Genomic DNA, 21,744 nt, shown 5'->3' with positions numbered 1-21,744 from the left:
GGCTGAACCAAACGTGCGTGTACCTGTACAGGAAGTCGGCGAGGCCGTTGAGGCTGCACTGAGCCACTCTGGAGCCCAGACTCCTGTTAATAGAGGCCGAGCGCTCCAGGTCGACCTGCAGCCGCTGAAACAACAAACACGGCCTTCAAGTATGAGCTGGCGTCCAGGGTAACACTGGTGTTTCTCCCCCTGGTCCTCTCTGCCCTCATCCTGGTGTCTTAATGACTGGTAGGTAGTAAAAGTGTTGGAACTGGTCCAGTAGATCACCAGAAATAGCTGTTATGCTGTTCTCTTCAACACACCAGACTCCATTCACAAAAACAGTGTTTTTACTGTTTCAGAACACAGGAGCTGCTGGTCTCCTGCTTCCTCAACCGGTTAGTTTGTCTGTGTTTTTATGTGACTTTGGTGTTTTAAAGGGTCTGTTTGGATCCAACACAACACACAATAACACAAACAAAGTAATTAATAGAGGCAGCAGCAGAGCAGCAGCTCCTGTGTCCTGTGAGCTAAAATCCCTGTTTTAGTGAATGTAGTCTGGTGTGTGTGCAGAGAGCGATATAACGGCTGTTTGTGGTTAAACCAAAAGGATCTTCCAGAAACACCGGAGACTTTAACAGAGGTGAGATTTAGCTTATTAAATACAAGTAATTCTATGTTATTTTAAAGGGCACAATCAAGCATTTAGAAGAATATTTACTGAGCAGACTGATGCCACATGTCACAGTGTATTTGTAATGCCGGTACCTTACTAAGCTTTTAGAAAAGTAAATACACCACCACTTGTCAAGTAAAGGCCAGTGTTGACTGAAACTAATATTTCACATGAAGGGAAGCACTGTGTCAGTCTGAATGTGTAACATCTGAGCTACACACTACGTGTTTATTTCAACAGGGATCATGTGAATCAAATCTAAAATCCATCAGAGTCGACATAATATGGATTTTTTTTTTTTAAATATCGGCTGCTCTCGCTGCCGGTGCGTTCAAGGACACTCTGTCCATCTCAGACTGTCCCTGTGTGTTCGTCTTGGTGCACTTCATTTGGCCACTAGAGGGCAGCTGCTTCAATGGAGAAGAGCGGTGTTAGAGTGTGTGTGTGTGTGTGTGTGTGTGTGTGTGTGTGTGTGAGAGAAAGATCAGGAAGTGCTCTGTGTTGACTTTGGCTGCAGTTGAAGGAAAGACTCAGAAAACAATCAGTGTACAAAACACAGCGGAATCCACCTTTATGTAACACTTCACTGATTCAATAACCTTTATTTAAAACAGACAGGAAACACTGATCAGAGCTGCGTTTGGTCTGCAGTAACCATGGTAACGGAGGCGTGTGTGTGTGTGTGTGGGGGGGTGCACCTGTATGACGGTCTTGGCCAGAGTGATCTGGTACTCCTCGATGTGCAGCGACTCCATCCACCTCTTCTCCTCCTCGTCCAGGACCTGGCTGAGCTCCGTGGTCACTTTGGCCTGCAGGGAGGAGCCGGCCGTCAAAACTAACGCACCTCAGGTTCACGCACAAGCAACAGGACGCCAGCGGATCATCGATCACTCATCGATCACTCATCGATCAATCGGCCAATCAGAAACACGCAGCGAGGGTGTAGCATGTAGCATTGAGCTAACTCCAGTGTGCTACGTGACAGACGTCTAAAACTAAACTCATTTCAAGATAAACACAAAGAAAACAGCACGGTGTGTGATGGAGCTGCTCCAACCTCACAACAACTCTTCAACTTTAATCTCAGGGTTTTCTTGTAAATCTTTGTCTTCAATCACAGAAACACTTTGCCTCCATTTTGTTTTCCCCTAAAGCGACTCTGAAGGTGACCAGCCTGGACAGCCTGGACAGACTGGACAGGGTGGACAGACTGGACAGACTGGACAGACTGGACAGCCTGGACAGACTGGACAGACTGGACAGACTGGACAGCCTGGACAGACTGGACAGACTGGACAGCCTGGACAGCCTGGACAGGGTGGACAGCCTGGACAGACTGGACAGACTGGACAGCCTGGACAGCCTGGACAGACTGGACAGCCTGGACAGACTGGACAGACTGGACAGCCTGGACAGACTGGACAGACTGGACAGACTGGACAGCCTGGACAGCCTGGACAGACTGGACAGCCTGGACAGCCTGGACAGCCTGGACAGGGTGGACAGCCTGGACAGACTGGACAGACTGGACAGACTGGACAGCCTGGACAGCCTGGACAGACTGGACAGCCTGGACAGCCTGGACAGACTGGACAGACTGGACAGCCTGGACAGCCTGGACAGCCTGGACAGACTGGACAGCCTGGACAGCCTGGACAGGGTGGACAGCCTGGACAGACTGGACAGCCTGGACAGCCTGGACAGGGTGGACAGCCTGGACAGACTGGACAGACTGGACAGCCTGGACAGCCTGGACAGCCTGGACAGACTGGACAGCCTGGACAGCCTGGACAGCCTGGACAGCCTGGACAGACTGGACAGACTGGACAGACTGGACAGCCTGGACAGCCTGGACAGACTGGACAGCCTGGACAGCCTGGACAGACTGGACAGACTGGACAGCCTGGACAGCCTGGACAGACTGGACAGACTGGACAGACTGGACAGCCTGGACAGCCTGGACAGGGTGGACGTATCGTCTCAAAGTGTTCTCAATACAGCGTCCACTTAAACTGATGGTGACTAAAGTGTTCGTCCTCCTTCCTCTTCTCTCCTTTATTCATCTTATCGGGACACTCACCCGGACCGAGTTGAGACAGTCCAGCTCCAGTCTGTCCACAGTCTCTGAGGGAAGGAGGGGACTCAGCTGAGATCGGCTGAAGGGACTGGTGATGCACACGGTCCCCAGGACGTCTCTGAAACAACACACACACACACACACAACAAACCGTCACTGGCTGCCACAATCATCGTCCCGCTTCATTCACACAATAACTAATTACTAGTATTAAAGGGTAATTAAAGGTGTATTTATTTTCCTAAAAGCTTTAAGTAGGAGTAGGAGTCTAAAAACACTGGTATTAGTCTCACACACCAGACTCCATTGACAAAAACAGTGATTTTAGCTCCCAGGACACAGGAGCTGCTGCTCTGCTGCTGCCTCCATCAGTCAGTGTGTTTGTGTTATTGTGGGACTTTGGGGTCTTTAAAGGTTTAGTTTGGATCCAACACAATATTTATATAACACACATTAACACCAGTACACTGAGCGACTGAGGCAGCAGGAGACTACGCTACACCGGTGTTGTGCAAGATAAAATCACTGTTTTTGTCAATGGAGTCTGGTGGCTTTGAAGACAGCGATTTAATGGCAGTTTCTGGTCAAACATAATTCTTACAGGTCTCCCTCAGGTGAGACAAAAAAGACTTAATTTAAAAAAAGGAACACTATTACATAAAGTAAACATCCACTCAGTTAGTTTTGAATTTCCAGTCCAGAGCAGTAGATCTAAATCCACAGTTCCTGGAAATATTTGGTCTATTTGTGTGTGTGTGTACCTGTTGTATATGTTGTGCAGCCAGTCCAGCAGGGAGTAGATGTCAGTGATCTCCAGCTGGTTGTCAGTGATGGCCTCCAGTCGCCGAGCAACCGCCTGGTGGTAGCTCTGCACGTACACCTGACAGGTGAGAGGTGAAAGGTTAAAGGGTGATAGTAGTAGATTGTAAGTGTGTGACAGCATCATGGAAAGGATCCCTACAGAGAGAGACCTGGAAGATCCTTTTGGTTTAACCACAAACAGCACACACACCAGACTACATTCACTAAAACAGGGATTTTAGAGAACAGGACACAGGAGCTGCTGCTCTGCTGCTGTTAGTTTGTGTTATCATGTGTTAAACACTTATTGTGGTGGATCTGAACTAAACCTTTAAAACTCCTCTGTTCTATAAAGGGAAAATTACTGGTTTTGTTAATGGAGCCTGGTGCCTGTGATGAAACGGATATAACAACTGTTTGTGGACGTCTTTTCCCCAGGTGGTTATCTGCTTCCTGTCTGTCTGTCTGTCTGTCCAGGTGTTATCTCACCTGGAAGGGCTGGTACTCTTCAGGGTAAATAGACACCACGTTCCTCTTGGCGGCCCCCAGGTCCTCCACCACCCGGGCTCGGAGCCGGTCCAGGTACCTGTCCAGCTCTCCGGCCGTGAACTCGGCTCTCTGTGGCAGCGAGCCGTCGGCGGCCTCCTCCACCGCCTCCTGCCACCGCTGCTTCAGGCGGCGAGGCCTCGGGCCCCCGGGGGCCGCGGCCTCGCTGAGGGTCCAGTCCCTGTCGGCCTGCTCCTCCTGCTGCAGCACCTGCACGGAGACAGACAGGTGAGGACCCACCTTTACTGTCCCACGGCCGTTTTACAGGTCATAGTGGAACACAGAGCAGTAAAATACTGCAGCGCTCCATCCCTGCTGTGACCATGGCTGTTACCATGGCAGCAGCAGTCCTCACCTGGACCACCAGGCCCAGGTTGGGCCCGGCCGTCGGACACCTCAGAGACTCCCTGACCACGGCCCACAGCTCCTTCTGCAGCTCCTCGTACAGCAGCTCCACGTCCTTGGCCTTCCTCCGCCCGCCGTCCTTGAGGCCGGGGCTGGTGGCGTCTTCCGGCTGCGGCGCGGCGCCCCGGTCTGCGGCGGTGGACTCGTTGCACTCCTGCTCCAGCTCCAGGATGTGACTGTCGGCCAGGAGGAGGTCCCGCTTCTTCACCAGCTGCAGGATCTCCAGGACTGGAGGAGACGGGGAGACGACACAGGCCAGACTGTCAGCAGTCAGCAAGCTACGAAGGCCGATTACCGCCAACGTGATGGAGAAAAAAGATCCTGCTTGTGCTTTTTTGATCCACTGACAGAGTGTTATTCTAAGTGTGTGACAGCATCATGGAAAGGATCCCTACAGAGAGAGACCTGGAAGATCCTTTTGGTTTAACCACAAACAGCACACACACCAGACTACATTCACTAAAACAGGGATTTTAGACAGTAGTTGCTGATCTACTGCTGCGATAATACGTTTGTTTGTTTGCGTTATTATGTTAGTTTGGAGTTAAAAAAGTTCAGGTCCAACATAATATCTGTGTAATCCACAACAATAAAAACATTAACCAATCAAGGCAGCAGCACACCGACAACTTTTGTGTAAAATTACTAATTTTGGCAATGGAGTCTGGTGGCTGAAACATATTTGTTTTTTGTATTAACAGCCACCAGACTCCATCAACAAAAACAATAAATTTACCTTGTTGAACATCACAGAAGATTTAGTTAGTTTGTTTGTGTTTTTGTGTGTTTAGAAAGGATTAGTTCAGATGCAACACAATATACACTAACTACCTGATGGTGTCCTGTTCTCTAAAATTCCTGTTTTAGTGAATGTAGTCTGGTGTGTGTGCTGTTTGAGGTTAAACCAAAAGGATCTTCCAGGTCTCTCTCTGTAGGGATCCTTTCCGTGATGCTGTCACACACTTGGTGCTGCTGGCTGAGGTGATCTACTGGACCAGTTCCAACACTCTTAGTACCCACCAGTCATTCAGACACCAGGATGTGAACAGAAGAAGAAGAAACACCAGAGTTACCCTTTGAAGGTCAAATTCACAATGAAGCCTCTTCATTCTGACTGATTAGCATTAACAGCTGTTCATCAAAAGCCTCGGTTTTCTCTGGTTTCTGAGCTGAGGTTTATTGAAGGTTTCCTTTGGCTGGACGTCATCGCTCTGACGTCATCGCTCTGACGTCATCGCTCTGACATCATCGTTCTGACGTCATCGCTCTGACGTCATCGCTCTGACGTCCTCTGGAGAAGCTTGTCACACCAACGTCTTTAATTCCTGGGATGTTCTGTATCATCGCAGCCAAAGCGCTCCGGGACGCTGAGCCTCCAGAGACTGCAGGGCTGGTCCGAGGTCAGCCGAGGCCCCTCAGGGAGGATCCTCCCTGACTGTCAGCGCCGTGATGTCAGCAGATGATGTCACAGCAGCACCTCCCACTGCAATGACATCATCCAGACTGACAGACGCCGCCCTGAGAGACCAGAGACCAGAGACCAGAGACAGAGACCAGAGACCAGAGACCAGAGACCAGAGGACAGAGACAGAGACCAGAGACCAGAGACCAGAGACCAGAGACCAGAGACAGAGACCAGAGACCAGAGACAGAGACCAGAGACCAGAGGACAGAGACAGAGACAGAGACAGAGACCAGAGACCAGAGACCAGAGACAGAGACCAGAGACCAGAGACAGAGACCAGAGACAGAGACCAGAGACAGAGACCAGAGACCAGAGACAGAGACCAGAGACCAGAGACCAGAGACAGAGACCAGAGACAGAGACAGAGACCAGAGACCAGAGACCAGAGACAGAGACCAGAGACCAGAGACCAGAGACCAGAGACAGAGACCAGAGACCAGAGACAGAGACCAGAGACAGAGACCAGAGACCAGAGACAGAGACCAGAGACCAGAGACCAGAGACAGAGACCAGAGACCAGAGACAGAGACCAGAGACCAGAGACCAGAGGACAGAGACAGAGACAGAGACCAGAGACCAGAGACAGAGACCAGAGACAGAGACAGAGACCAGAGACCAGAGACCAGAGACCAGAGACCAGAGACAGAGACCAGAGACCAGAGACCAGAGACAGAGACCAGAGACCAGAGACAGAGACCAGAGACAGAGACCAGAGACCAGAGACAGAGACCAGAGACCAGAGACCAGAGACAGAGACCAGAGACCAGAGACAGAGACCAGAGACCAGAGACCAGAGGACAGAGACAGAGACAGAGACAGAGACCAGAGACAGAGACCAGAGACAGAGACCAGAGACAGAGACCAGAGACCAGAGACAGAGACCAGAGACCAGAGACCAGAGACAGAGACCAGAGACCAGAGACAGAGACCAGAGACCAGAGACAGAGACCAGAGACCAGAGACCAGAGACAGAGACCAGAGACCAGAGACCAGAGACAGAGACCAGAGACCAGAGACCAGAGACCAGAGACAGAGACCAGAGACCAGAGACCAGAGACAGAGACCAGAGACCAGAGACAGAGACCAGAGACCAGAGACCAGAGACCAGAGACAGAGACCAGAGACCAGAGACCAGAGACAGAGACCAGAGACCAGAGACCAGAGACCAGAGACAGAGACCAGAGACCAGAGACAGAGACCAGAGACCAGAGACCAGAGAGATGTCCGACCGCTGCACGAAATCATCTCAAATTGAAATCTGACTTTTTTTTTTTTATAATGAAAAATGGAGGAAGTCACAAATATTGCTCCTAATCTGATCGATGGAAACTTGCTAACAAGAACATAACAAGTCTGCTGAATTATACATCAGCAGCTCCTGTCTGCAGTGGACTCATGGACACACAGACGACCGTCACTGGATCACTGACAGACTGAAGGAAACAGACAGATTCTCTATGAGGTTCTGCAGCCTCTGTTTTCTGAGCTGGTTTCTGGAGGGACGTCAGGGACGATGACGTCCTCTGGAAGTGTCCCACTGAGGGACTTAACGTGACTTCATGCTTCAACGAGTCTGGAAATGTGAATTTGAAGGAACAACATGGCTGTAATGATTGAACATGTCAGAGGAAACATGATGCATCATAACGCTGCAGCAGCCACACACACACACACACACACACACACACACACACACACACACACACACACACACACACACACACACAGAGGAAGTGATGCCACCTCCTGCTTCAACTGAGGGGACTGCTTCTCCACGGCTACTCTTTCAAAATAAAAGCCTTCTGTGGGGCACACACATGGCAGTTAATGCTGAGTGTGTGTGTGTGTGTGTGTGTGTGTGTGAGGATGTGAAGCCTCCAGATGTTGCCTCGTTCGTTCACCTCAGAGCCGACAGAGGAAGACACACACACACACACACACAGCCCAGAGGAAGATCATCTCTATAACCAGAACAATGTGAGAGGAACATTTTGTCTTTTATGTTTCTTGTTTGGTTCGTTCGGTTGAGTAAAGTTTGGTCCCTGAGGTCAGAGGTCACCGTGTTCAGGCACACGTGAATCCACTCTGTTGTTAAAGCTGCTGTCGCTTCCTGTAACCTGACAGGAAGTGGTCATCATCTCCACCTGACACTCGTTCAAACCAAACCGTAAGTGTACCGGGGGCTGGACAGGAAGTGATGTCAGGACCACGGCTATAATAGAGAGATGAAGTCCCGCCCCTTCCTGCCAACGTACTTGGACGTCCAGACTCGGTTATCGCCATTAAAATGTACATTTACAATAAAACAAAATATGATATTCAACACAACTCTGCCTCGTTTGTTTCTGCTTTAAAAACCACACTAACATTTAAAACTGTTTTTAAATGTTCAGCAGGCTGCATGTCGTCAAACCGACCACAGATTTGAAATTTAAAAACTATAAACTAGCATAAAAGTCTTAAAACTACATCCTGTAACGGAACAATTGGAATGTTTGAAACCGTTCTATGCTTTGTGCCGCTGGTTGGTACCAAAGCATTCTGGGATACGTAGTCTGTCACAAGTCCTGATGCATTCTGGGTAAAATGGGCAGAGCAAGAACACATTTGGACCGAACTCGGCTCGATGCGGACTTCGGATTGGAGGCTGAGAGCGACGACGTTTCACCAGAACAGACTGAGAAATAAATCTGGTCGTCAACGGCGGGAGATTAATAAAGTTTGAATTGTGCAATGAATCGATCGGTTAGCTGTCGAGGCGTCCAGAGAACATCAGGGACGTTAGCACAGGGACGTAGCAGAGTTAGCTCGCTAGCTAGCAGCTCTGACACCAGACTGAAGGGTTCTTTACCGTCTTCACCACAAACTGAGACTTTAATCATCTTTGACCTGACGAACATCATGTGAGAGATTCAGGGAACGATTCAAACAGAGCTAAACTTTATTCGTCTGTAGCCGTTGACGACCGGACACATTTTTCCTGAAATAAGGGCTCCACCAGGACGAGGCGGTGCGGCCCACAGACCTGCGATCACACGTGGGTCCAGACTGCAGAGGTGGTTTTAATAAGACCACTGGGGAGAGGACACACACACACACACACACACACACACACACACACACACACAGACACACACACACACACACACAGTAAGGTGATATATCAGCACCTTCAACCAGACGACACCAGAGCTTGTAAATACAGCTATGACAACACACACACACATATGTAGACACTATACATGACATGAAACACACACTCTCACACTCACACACACACACACACACACACTCACACACACACACACACACACTCTCACTCTCACACTCCTCCGCTCAGAAACACAGCTCTCATTGTTCAGCTTCAGCCGAAGGAGGAAATCTGTTCCAGCTGGATGGAGGAGGCCCCGCCCACCTCCACCCTCTTCCTCACCAAACGCTAAAATGGCCGACATGACGGCTCCTCAAAGTGAAGCCAAAACGGGCCCTTGATACCGCACCCCCGACCGCTGCTGCTCAGACTGCCAATGACGTCACCGGTATAAGATGGAGGAAGAGGAGACGTGTCGGCCATCTTTACAGTCGGTGCCTAACATACCACCAACATGTTGTCGACTGACCTGACCTGACAGTGAGCTAACAGTTAGCTAACAGTTAGCTGCCAGGGAGCTAACAGTTAGCTGTCAGGGAGCTAACAGTTAGCTGTCAGTGAGCCAACAGTTAGCTGTCAGTGAGCTAACAGTTAGCTAACAGTTAGCTGCCAGGGAGCTAACAGTTAGCTGTCAGTGAGCTAACAGTTAGCTGTCAGTGAGCTAACAGTTAGCTGTCAGTGAGCTAACAGTTAGCTAACAGTTAGCTGCCAGGGAGCTAACAGTTAGCTGTCAGTGAGCTAACAGTTAACTGTGAGGATGCTAACATTAGTGTGTGCGGTCACGGTTAGCTGTCATTTACATAACAGTAGCTGTCAGTATGCTAATAGTTAGCTGCTATGCTAAGGAGAAAGTCTGTTTTTCAGGAGGCTAAACTCCTTCCTTTGTTAGTGACCTGACAAACTCCTGGTCAGACACCAAAGCTGGGAACCCTGTTTATAGCCTGACAATCCCCCACAGCAGCCACAGCTAGCATTAGCATGCATGTAGCTAACATTAGCATGCATGTAGCTAACACTAGCACACAAAAGATGGCACAAGAGGTTGAACCTTCCACAGGCAATGAAACAAAGTACACACACACACACACACACACACACACACACTCTCTGCTGTCTGGTGAACTCTGTGACTGAAAGTGAAGCTGCTGCTGAGTCAGACTTTACCTGCTCAGATTCACCTGGAGGACACTTTGATATGAGCATCAGTGAATCAGTGAGGAGTTTAGGTTTGATCCACGTGGTTCCTGTTGAAGCACCTTTAATATACGTACCCAGCCTGTGTGTGTGTGTGTGTGTGTGTGTGTGTGTGTGTGTGTGTGTGTGTGAACAGTAGCGGTACTGTGTGAGTGTGTGCAGGCTGTAATCTGAACTCTGCTTTCACATTTTTCTCGTCTCTGGCCGTCCGTCGGTTTGCTGTGAGGAGAGCTGATCCTCAGTGATGAGACATGTTTCTGCTGCAGGTCTGACTGAGCTCTTTGGTCCTCTGTCCCCTCACACCTGGTGTCTGAGTGACTGGTAGGTAGTAAAAGTGTTGGAACTGGTCCAGTAGATCACCTCAGCCAGCAGACACCAAACGGGCTGCAATGGCTGCAACGTGATCCTTTGGGACAACTGCACCTGATCACAGTAGGTCCACTAAAAGAGCTTGTTTGATCCACTGACAGGCTCAGAGTGTTCTTCTAAGTGTGTGACAGCATCATGGAAAGGATCCCTACAGAGAGAGACCTGGAAGATCCTTTTGGTTTAACCACAAACAGCACACACACCAGACTACATTCACTAAAACAGGGATTTTAGCTCAAAGGAGTTACTGGTCTACAGCTGCCTCAAACAGTTAGTTTGTGCCACTCTGTGTTACTCAAATATTACTTTGGATCCAAACTTACCCATTAAAACACCAAATTCACACAATGACACAAACAAACTAACCTGTCAAAACAGCAGTTGATCAACAACTACAGTGTAAAACCCCTGTTTTAGTGAATGTAGTCTGGTGTGTGTGCAGAGAGCGATGCTGTCACACACTTAGAATAACACTCTGAGCCTGAGGTGATGCTGCCTGCCGTTGGCTAAGAGCCACCAGGTTCATTAATAAGGACTTTGTGCAAACATATTCTGCTGCTCAGCTCTTTCTCTGACGTTGGCAACATTATAGTTTGTGTCCTTTGCTTTAATGCCTCAAAAATGTCTTTGTTCTCAAAACTCCTCATACAAGCATCAACATCTGATACTGGTGTCTAAAAAGAAACTAATGCAGCAGAAATCTCCCTGGAGGCAGGCTGAGCGCTTCTCTGAGCCACGCTTGGCCTCGGCTCTGCCGCCGTCCCTCCCTGAACTGAGTTTAACTCTGCTCACAGCGAGGACAGCTGAAGGGTTTTTCCTGCTCCGCAGTTGTGTAACCGCAGTCGTTGATAAGAGGCTCTTGTTCAGGCCCGTCAGGACCGGCCGGCGATCAGCTCGTCCCTCTGCGGCTGCCGACCAGCTATCTGCTGCTGGAGGACTTCCTGTCAGAGTCTGTCTGACACTTTAAGTGGAAACACAGAAACACAGCAACACGTCCAGGGGGGAATAACTCCCCCAAACATGGACACACTCCTCACTCATACCTCAGTCCAGTGTTTCTCATCCTTTTTGTTGGAGCTAATGTTTCAGAAGAGTTCAGATTGTGTCCTCTGCAGCACAGCTGGCATCACCACAGAACTCTGTTATTAATCCATCTGAATGATGTTACACATCACGGTGCAGTACTGGTAGTACTAAATATGTCTCCAGAGACATCAGAATAAGACTGATACAGTTCAAAACGCGAGCAGGCTATTTAGATTAGAGCTCAAAGACGCCCCAGAACACTGGAGATGTAACAGGGTGACAGAGGATCTAGTGCACGCACTAAAGTACAGGCTTTATTATATCATCATATTTCAGAGATAGCGGGGATAGACATACTAGGGAACCCTAAAGCCATCGACCACATGGTAAAACCTCTGGCTAACTGGGCCCAGACGAGCATCATGATTGGCAAACAGATAATAATGAGAAAGTGGAAAGACGCTGTGGGCCCATTATTTCAGGAGGGGGTCTCAGGACTGGGAAGGGTGGCGGCATGTGAGAAAATATCATCCAGTGTGATGACTGAGGTCGATATGATGATAAATGGGCAAAGTTTCTGCAATTTCACTCATTACACGGGGCCTGTTACCCCCCCACTTTCTATTGTCAACTTGTATTCTATTCATCTGTACCTGTGATGTGTATATGTATATATATGTGTGTACAGTGGACACTGGACAGACCTTTATGCTGAAGTTCCTACTTCAGCCTTGGGTTCCCTGTTTTGTCCAGATGTATTTGTTGTGTTCTGTTGGGTTCTTGTATTGTAAATGTAAAAACATAATAAAAACTTAAGTCATAAAAAAAAAAGAATGAACCCATCAACTGTAAGCTGTGTGCTAACATAACACCAACAAATATAACAGAATATAATATAATATAATATAACACAAGCAGCAGTACTGTAGTATTCAGATCCACCCTTTGCTTCCACTCAGTATGTCTGTCTGTTAAAGTGCAGATGAAAGAAGTAAACTCGTCTATAATCACTGTTGTGTGTTAACATGCTGAAGAGTCCATGGATGTGTGTGTGACCAGATGAAGAGGGAAAAGGTTGAAGGAGGAAAGAAGACTGAAATGTCAGAGGACACATATTTGATCCAGCTGTGCCTGCAGGGAGTAAACTGGACAATCCTGGACTTATTAGATCTTCTGTCGTGAGAGGGAAATCTTCCAGAGAGAAGAGGGGAGCTCTGGTGATCACTGCACACTGGAGATTTGGGGTTTTTTAACATCTGAAGACGTCATCTTGGATTTCTGGAAGTCTCGATTTGCATTTTTCATCCTCTGCTTGTACAGATGAATCAGCGATGAATCAGTTTGACAAAAAGCATGACAGCATCATGGAAAGGATCCCTACAGAGAGAGACCTGGAGGATCACAAACAGCCGTTCTATCGCTCTCTGCACACACACCAGACTACATTCACTAAAACAAAACACAAGTTTTGTGTTGGACACAACAACACAAAAAAACAAAGCATCAGTGGTCTTTGGTGGCTGCAGGTCTACCACAACTCCTCTGTGCTGCAAGGTTAAACCCCTGTTTTAGTGAATGTAGTCTGGTGTGTGTGCTGTTTGTGGTTAAACCAAAAGGATCTTCCAGGTCTCTCTCTGTAGGGATCCTTTCCATGATGCTGTCACACACTTAGAATAACACTCTGAGCCTGTCAGTGGATCAAACAAGCTCTTTTAGTGGACCTACTGTGATCAGGTGCAGTTGTCCCAAAGGATCACGTTGCAGCCATTGCAGCCCGTTTGGTGTCTGCTGGCTGAGGTGATCTACTGGACCAGTTCCAACACTTTTACTACCTACCAGTCACTCAGACAGAGATGAGTCGATACAGAAAGTGTTTTCCTCTCTCAGCTGGTGATAACCATGAACTACCAGAGACACTGAGGTCAGATAGTTTTCTCTAAACAAAGGCTCAGACAAACATCTGATTTCATAATATCTCTTCTTCTCTTCGTGGGTCGCCTAAACCGCAAAGCATGTCAGCTGTTTCAAACACACACACACACACTTCCGGTTTATCTAAACCGGGGCCGTATCTCTAGTGCTTATTTGAATACATTCTAGTATGACAACAGATCCACTGTGAATATGCATGAATAGGAATGTAGGCATCGTGTTTATGCTTCAGGCCGTTCAAACATGAACTCTTCTAACGCTAAACCAACCCCATAATCACACAAACAGTGTAGGTGAGAGTCCAGGATAAAGTCCTGCACTTCTTCTCCATAATATTTCTGCCAAACATTATAAATTCATTTTCTCTTTTAAAGGGTAACGTTTTAAAAAGGACGCTCTGTTTTCACATGTTTCGGTGTTGGAGCTGGTCGAGCAGACGACCTCACAGCTTTACTCTCTGCCTGTCGTGTTTACAGTGAAAACACTGGAGGCACCAGCGGCGAATGACGTGCATCCGTTGTCTTTGTTTGATGTAAAAGCTGCAGTATGGAGGCCTAAACTACGATGCCATGTGAACATGACTTCATCGTCTGCATAGAAGCAAATCCAAAGTTATGAATCTCCACCCAGCAGCTCGTCAGATGGACTGAACTCACTCTGACCTTGACATCGTCTCCAAGTGGAGTTTATGTTTGAGGTTATGAAGAGAAGGACGGGGCGATGACACACGGGCTTCATGTTCTTTAAACACACACACACACACACACACACACACACACACACTGTGCTGGGGAATGTGTGTGTGTGTGTTTCATTTATCCACGGTCATATTACCACAGAGGTCAGCAGCAGCTCTGCAGGTTGCTGCAGGTTTCAGGTAGAAACAGATATGAAACAGGAAGTCTACTTGAAAGACTCTTAGAGGGTAACTCCAGTATTTCTAAACCTGGACTCTATTTGCACATATTCAGGTGTCTAACTAACAGTGTTGGAACTGGTCCAGTGGATCACCTCAGAGTGTTATTCTAAGTGTGTGACAGCATCATGGAAAGGATCCCTACAGAGAGAGACCTGGAAGATCCTTTTGGTTTAACCACAAACAGCACACACACCAGACTACATTCACTAAAACAGGGATTTTAGAGAACAGAACACAGGAACTGCTGGTCTGTTTGTTTGTGTTATCGTATGTTCTACACATATCGTGGTGGATCTGAACTAACCCTTTAAAACACTAAAGTCACACAATGATACAAACAGGACTTGCTGGTCTACTGCTGCCTTGACCAGTTTGTGTTCTATGGAGGGAAAATTACTGTTTTTGTCAATGGAGTCTGGTGCCTGTGAAGAAACGGATATAACAACTATTTCTGGACATCTTTTATCCAGGTGGTTACCTGCTTCCTGTCTGTCTGTCTGTCTGTCCAGCTGACTACATTCACAGAAACAGTGATGTGACCTCACAGAACACGAGTTGCTGGTTTTATTCTTTTATATTTACACAATATTATGACTTTTTGTCCCCCTCACTGTGGCTCTAATACTCAAACTATCTGAGTTAAATTTATTAAAAAGAATCTCAACGATGTTTTTCAGCTCTGACTGTCTTGTGCTAGTTACAGAACAAGTGATACAATTTTGATGTTAATTGAGGACTTTTGAAAAAATGTGCACTGTGTGTATGTTATAGACATTAAACATCATTTGAACACAGTTTTTCAGCCGTTTGATATAAGGTTGTCTGAAATCTTTAGTTTTTATATTCAATTACATTTTTTTGTAAAATAAACACCTGCATGTATATTTGTTTAATGATGGCGTCCTGATTTTCCTCAGTCATGATCATAATGACCCTAATTTCATTGTACCGCAGTGACAATAACGGCGATTCTTCTATTCTCTTCTATGATGTGTGAGATTTATCTTCATCTGTGCAGGACGCAGCGTGGAGATGGTTGCGACGATGCCGTTTGATGCTCTGCTGCATACCTCGTCTGCATCGGCTCAGGCCCTCATAAGAAGCCAGGATGCGTGAAGACAACAACCAGCAGGAGTCAAACGTAGGACAGACACACCGATGCACCTGAACTCACCACAGGAAGGACGTGACACAACACGCCTGAGACCAGTTTAGTTCTAAACGGTTCCATATCATGAAAATACACTCAGATTGTGTTTTCTGTTGGTTATAAATTATATTGTGAGGTCACTTCTGCTGCTAGCTAGCGTAAATTAAACACGACGGTGGTTTCTGCTAGTTAGCGTACAATCAACATGTTAGCAGTTCACTAGGGGAAAAAAGTGCCGACGTCACTTTGTGTCTGGTCCAGCACGGCCTCCTCAGAGCTCTCACCTCTGATGAAGGTAACCAGAGTTACCTAACCAATCAGAGAACGCTGCTCATGAATATTAATTACTAGTGGGCGGTTATTTTCACTTTTTTCTTAACGCAGTTACAGAAACGTACAAATGGTCCCGACAGAAGTGTTGATACGAGGGACATTTAAGAAAATGTCAAAAAAACATCATCCTGAAGGTCAACAGATGAAAACCATCAAACAAAGATCATCTGCCAGTGATCCAACACTACCGGTGTGTGTGTGTGTGTGTGTGTGTGTCATTGCTAAACAGGAGTCACAGCTGTTTGTACCTTCATCACTGTTATATGTCATTTACACACACACACACACACACACACACACACCTGATCTACTGATATGGTGGTTTAGCAGCACCTGAAAACAAGCTCTCGCCTGAACATCCAGAGCTTTCTTTCCCAAACAGCTGGTCCTGTTATTGTACATCAACACTGCGTTCAGGCCTCTGGTGCCTTCTGGGGACTCGGTGAATTACTCCACTTGTGAGGACCTTAAACTCAGTGTCCCCGTCCCATCTTTAACAAAATGTGCCGTCATAATGAAGCTGAGTGGATTCCAGTGTGAATGATTACAGTGATAACAGACGAACATGTTCGGACCGAGGGGCGAGCTCCCTTTAATTAGAGCTGTTTCCTGTACATTCCTGCAGCGGCTTCATATACGCAGCCTCGAAATCCTTATGAGGACGCGCCATCATGATGCAGTGTTAAAATGTTTCTCCATATGTTGTCATGTATGAGCAGTGTGAGCGACTCCTCATCTTAAATGACTAATAAGATGTTTCCACTCATTAACCGTCCGTCACAGTGGGAGTTACACAGCAGAGTGACTCTTTTAACATGTAAACAAGGGTGTGGAGGAACTGAGAACACACACACACACACACACACACACACACACACACACACACACACACACACACACACACTTGAATCATTCATTACAAAACAGCAGAGTAAACAGGGTGCGATAAACAATAGACGTCCTTAGAAAATTTCCAGGACCGGCCCAATACTTATAATATCACACACACATTCCAGCATCTCAGCTGGACCCGAGGTCACCTTCACTAACCTGTCTGTACATACCTCTCTCCCCCCCACCCTCTCTCAAGGTCTAAAATAACCCGCAGACGATGATAAGATCAGTCAGGCTGGTATGAAAACAACCGGACGACAATTTAACCAGAGAGAGAGGGGGGGGGGGGGGGGGGGTTACAGATCATGTGGAGGGCGAGTGAGTGTCTGTCACACCTTCACATTAAACAACACTTTGAGCTCGTTGTCTGATCCTGACTGCACTTCATGTTAAGATTAAAAATAACATCAAAAACAAACAGCTGTTATATCGCTATCGTCAGATACACCAGACTCCATTCACAAAAGCAGTCATTTCATACAGGAGTTGTTGGTCAACTGCTGCCTTGATCAATTAGTTTGTTTGTGTAATTGGTGTTTTAAAGAGTTCGATCAGATCCAATATAATGTTGTGTAACACATAATAACACAAACACACTAACTGATGGAGGCAGCAGCAGAGCAGCAGCTCCTGTGTCCTGTTCTCTAAAATCCCTGTTTTAGTGAATGGAGTCTGGTGTGTGTGCTGTTTGTGGTTAAACCAAAAGGATCTTCCAGGTCTCTCTCTGTAGGGATCCTTTCATGATGCTGTCACACACTTAGAATAACACTCTGAGCCTGTCAGTGGATCAAACAAGCTCTTCTAGTGGACCTACTGTGATCAGGTGCAGTAAGATCCATTCTGTTAACCAGAAACTAATTTTACAGTAACTGTAACTGTGATTGTATGATTTCATTCTGCTCTTGAATTCGTGTTAACAGCCTTTGAACACACGCCTCTCGGAGGTGGTACGATCAAAGAGTCCTTTTCTTACCTGACAGCGGCTCTCTGGGTTTGACCTCCTCCACCGCCTCCTCCTGCACCGGCTGCTCCTCGGGGCCCTGGGACGAGTGGTCGGCCATGGACTCCCTCTTCAGCTTCCCCAGGCCCACCATCTTCATGAAGGACAGGCGGCGGCTGGTGGAGTCGCACTCGCTCTCCGAACAGTTCAGCTCGCCGTTGGTGAGCGACTCCTTACGGGAGCCGAGCGTGTCGCGATATTTCCCCGCAAACCTGGAAGGAAGAAATATGTGAACAAACTCCCACCATCCCTCTTCACCTCCTCAAACTCCCACCATCCCTCTTCACCTCTTCAAACTCCCACCATCCCTCCTCAAACTCCCATCATCCCTCCTCAAACTCCCACCATCCCTCCTCAAACTCCCACCATCCCTCTTCACCTCTTCAAACTCCCACCATCCCTCCTCAAACTCCCATCATCCCTCCTCAAACTCCTACCATCCCTCCTCAAACTCCCACCATCCCTCCTCAAACTCCCATCATCCCTCCTCAAACTCCCACCATCCCTCCTCAAACTCCCACCATCCCTCTTCACCTCCTCAAACTCCCACCATCCCTCTTCACCACTTCAAACTCCCACCATCCCACCTCAAACTCCCACCATCCCTCCTCAAACTCCCACCATCCCTCTTCAAACTCCCATCATCCCTCCTCAAACTCCCCATCATCCCTCTTCAAACTCCCCACCATCCCTCCTCAAACTCCCATCATCCCTTCAAACCCCCACCATCCCACCTCAAACTCCCACCATCCCACTTCAAACTCCCATCATCCCTCCTCAAACTCCCACCATCCCACTTCAAACTCCACCATCCCTCCTCAAACCCATCATCCCTCTTCAAACTCCCACCATCCCTCCTCAAACTCCCACCATCCCTCCTCAAACTCCCATCATCCCTCTTCAAACTCCCACCATCCCTCCTCAAACTCCCATCATCCCTCTTCAAACCCCCACCATCCCTCCTCAAACTCCCACCATCCCTCTTCAAACTCCTACCATCCCTCCTCAAACTCCCATCATCCCTCTTCAAACTCCCATCATCCCTCCTCAAACTCCCATCATCCCTCTTCAAACTCCCATCATCCCTCTTCACCTCTTCAAACTCCCACCATACCTCTTCAAACTCCCATCATCCCTCTTCACCTCTTCAAACTCCCACCATCCCTCCTCAAACTCCCACCACCCCTCTTCAAACTCCCACCATCCCTCCTCAAACTCCCATCATCCCTCCTCAAACTCCCATCATCCCTCTTCAAACTCCCATCATCCCTCCTCAAACTCCCATCATCCCTCTTCAAACTCCCATCATCCCTCTTCAAACTCCCATCATCCCTCTTCACCTCTTCAAACTCCCATCATCCCTCTTCACCTCTTCAAACTCCCATCATCCCTCCTCAAACTCCCACCATCCCTCCTCAAACTCCCATCATCCCTCTTCACCTCTTCAAACTCCCATCATCCCTCTTCACCTCTTTAAACTCCCATCATCCCTCTTTAAACTCCCACCATCCCTCTTTAAACTCCCATCATCCCTCCTCAAACTCCCATCATCCCTCTTCACCTCTTCAAACTCCCATCATCCCTCTTCACCTCTTCAAACTCCCATCATCCCTCTTTAAACTCCCATCATCCCTCTTTAAACTCCCATCATCCCTCTTTAAACTCCCATCATCCCTCCTCAAACTCCCATCATCCCTCTTCACCTCTTCAAACTCCCATCATCCCTCTTCACCTCTTCAAACTCCCATCATCCCTCTTTAAACTCCCATCATCCCTCTTTAAACTCCCATCATCCCTCTTCAAACTCCCATCATCCCTCTTTAAACTCCCATCATCCCTCTTCACCTCTTCAAACTCCCATCATCCCTCTTTAAACTCCCATCATCCCTCCTCAAACTCCCATCATCCCTCTTCACCTCTTCAAACTCCCATCATCCCTCTTCACCTCTTCAAACTCCCATCATCCCTCCTCAAACTCCCACCATCCCTCCTCAAACTCCCATCATCCCTCTTCACCTCTTCAAACTCCCATCATCCCTCTTCACCTCTTCAAACTCCCACCATCCCTCCTCAAACTCCCATCATCCCTCTTCATCTCTTCAAACTCCCATCATCCCTCTTCACCTCTTCAAACTCCCACCATCCCTCCTCAAACTCCCATCATCCCTCTTCACCTCTTCAAACTCCCATCATCCCTCTTCACCTCTTCAAACTCCCATCATCCCTCCTCAAACTCCCACCATCCCTCCTCAAACTCCCATCATCCCTCTTCACCTCTTCAAACTCCCATCATCCCTCTTCACCTCTTCAAACTCCCACCATCCCTCCTCAAACTCCCATCATCCCTCTTCACCTCTTCAAACTCCCATCATCCCTCTTCAAACTCCCACCATCCCTCTTTAAACTCCCATCATCCCTCTTTAAACTCCCACCATCCCTCTTTAAACTCCCATCATCCCTCTTTAAACTCCCATCATCCCTCTCCCCAGCAGCTGTTACCTGAGCAGACTTCCCTCAGAGCTCCTCCTCCCTCTCTTCTTCTTCTCTGCTGGCGATGGCGTTCCCTGCAGCGACCCCTGAGGCGACGGCGTCTCGCTCCCTTTGCTCCTGGCCGACAGCCTCAGGTTCTTTCCCAGCCTCCCCAGCGTCTTCAGCGGCGACTTCAGCCTGAACGACGTTTTCCCCGAGCCTCCGCCTCCCTTTTTCCCCTCGTTGGCCTCGTTCTCGTCCTCCTCGTCCTCGAACGGGTTGCGGTCCCTCGGCGCGCCGCCGTCGAGGAGCGAGTTGCCGGGTGACCAGTGGTCGCCATGGCCACCGTTGCCGTGGATGCTGTCGTCGTCGTGGTCGAAGGGGTTGTGGTGGTGATGCTGGGGGGTGATGTTGAGGCTCATCCTGCGCAGGATCAAAGCGTTCTCTAAGGTCGGACCGCCGCCTTTCAGGCGCACTGGGAGGTTTTTGAGGATGGGCATGATGGGGGAGGGGGGGCGAGGGGGGAGGGGCCTGGGGGGGGCAGAAATCAATCAGTCAATCAATCAATCAATCAATCAGAGAGGTGACCGTACTAATCAGAGATCCACATGTTCTTTTATAGTTACACTTCCTTCCTTTACATCACTTCCTTTTACCCCACTTCCTGTCTGAGGTACTGAGCTACAAAATAAAAGCTCCTGTGACTCAATAATAAAACGTGTTCATATGATTTGGTGACATTTTTACCTTTATCAGGTAAAGTGAGTCGTTACCGTGGCGACCACGGCACCAAACAGGAAGTAGTAGCTTTAGCAGTATTAGTACTCAGGTCTCAGGAGAATTGTGGTTTTTACGGTGACACACAGCTGACCCTGAACACACCTGCTGTGTTCGGGGTCTGATAGTTTTAATGACTGCTGATAAGACCGAGACAGTCGTTACACTTTATGACCACCTGTCAGGTAAAACACGCTGTGGTGACGCACGGTCGCCACGGCAACACATCCTCCTCCTCCAGACTGTTTAGGACGAGGACACGGGAGGAGGTTATAGTCAAACATTTACGAGAAAACATGTCGTACGAAACTTACGCACAAATTTAAAGAGCAAAAAAAAGTTTTGTGAGATTATAAAACCGTCAATCTACAAAACAAAAGACTGAACTTTAGGAGAAAAAACACGGATGAGAATAAATTTAAATCTATTTTCAAATTTATGAGAAAAACACATTTAATAGAAAATAAATATTGTCTGAGATTAAAGTCCAAAAGAAGCTGAAATGTTCTCAGAGATGATAAATTAGAATAAATTAGAAATCTGGACGACCTCAGATTATAGTTTAAATCTTTGATTAGCTT

The 21,744-nt window shown here is 47.9% G+C and overlaps 1 protein-coding gene across 1 annotated transcript; it reads right to left on the bottom strand.

Moving 5' to 3' along the window:
* Window positions 1–1,765: 1,765 nt before the first annotated feature.
* Window positions 1,766–20,905, bottom strand: LOC139200067 (exocyst complex component 3-like protein 4). Its single transcript, XM_070829297.1, has 8 exons — window positions 20,417–20,905; window positions 17,891–18,129; window positions 4,435–4,712; window positions 4,023–4,289; window positions 3,494–3,612; window positions 2,736–2,850; window positions 2,551–2,612; window positions 1,766–1,901 (listed from the first exon to the last, which is right to left on the bottom strand). Exons 1-8 carry the CDS (start codon window positions 20,884–20,886, stop codon window positions 1,766–1,768), a joined length of 1,686 nt encoding a protein of 561 aa, XP_070685398.1. The 5' UTR covers window positions 20,887–20,905.
* Window positions 20,906–21,744: the final 839 nt, after the last annotated feature.

This window comes from Pempheris klunzingeri, chromosome 4 (genome assembly GCF_042242105.1).
Source record: "Pempheris klunzingeri isolate RE-2024b chromosome 4, fPemKlu1.hap1, whole genome shotgun sequence".
NCBI lineage: Eukaryota > Metazoa > Chordata > Actinopteri > Acropomatiformes > Pempheridae > Pempheris > Pempheris klunzingeri.
Note: the sequence above shows the minus strand (reverse complement) of the source record. Positions and strands in the feature narration are given on the sequence as shown.

Excerpts from the sequence above, each read along its gene's own strand:
- LOC139200067 (XM_070829297.1), bottom strand. The coding sequence starts at position 20,886 with ATGCCCATCCTCAAAAACCTCCCAGTGCGCCTGAAAGGCGGCGGTCCG. Across the intron at positions 18,130-20,416 it reads TCTGAGGGAAGTCTGCTCAG|GTTTGCGGGGAAATATCGCG; the intron begins GTAACAGCTGCT and ends TCTTCCTTCCAG. Across the intron at positions 1,902-2,550 it reads CAGGCTGTCCAGGCTGTCCA|TCTGTCCAGGCTGTCCAGTC; the intron begins GTCTGTCCAGTC and ends CAGTCTGTCCAG.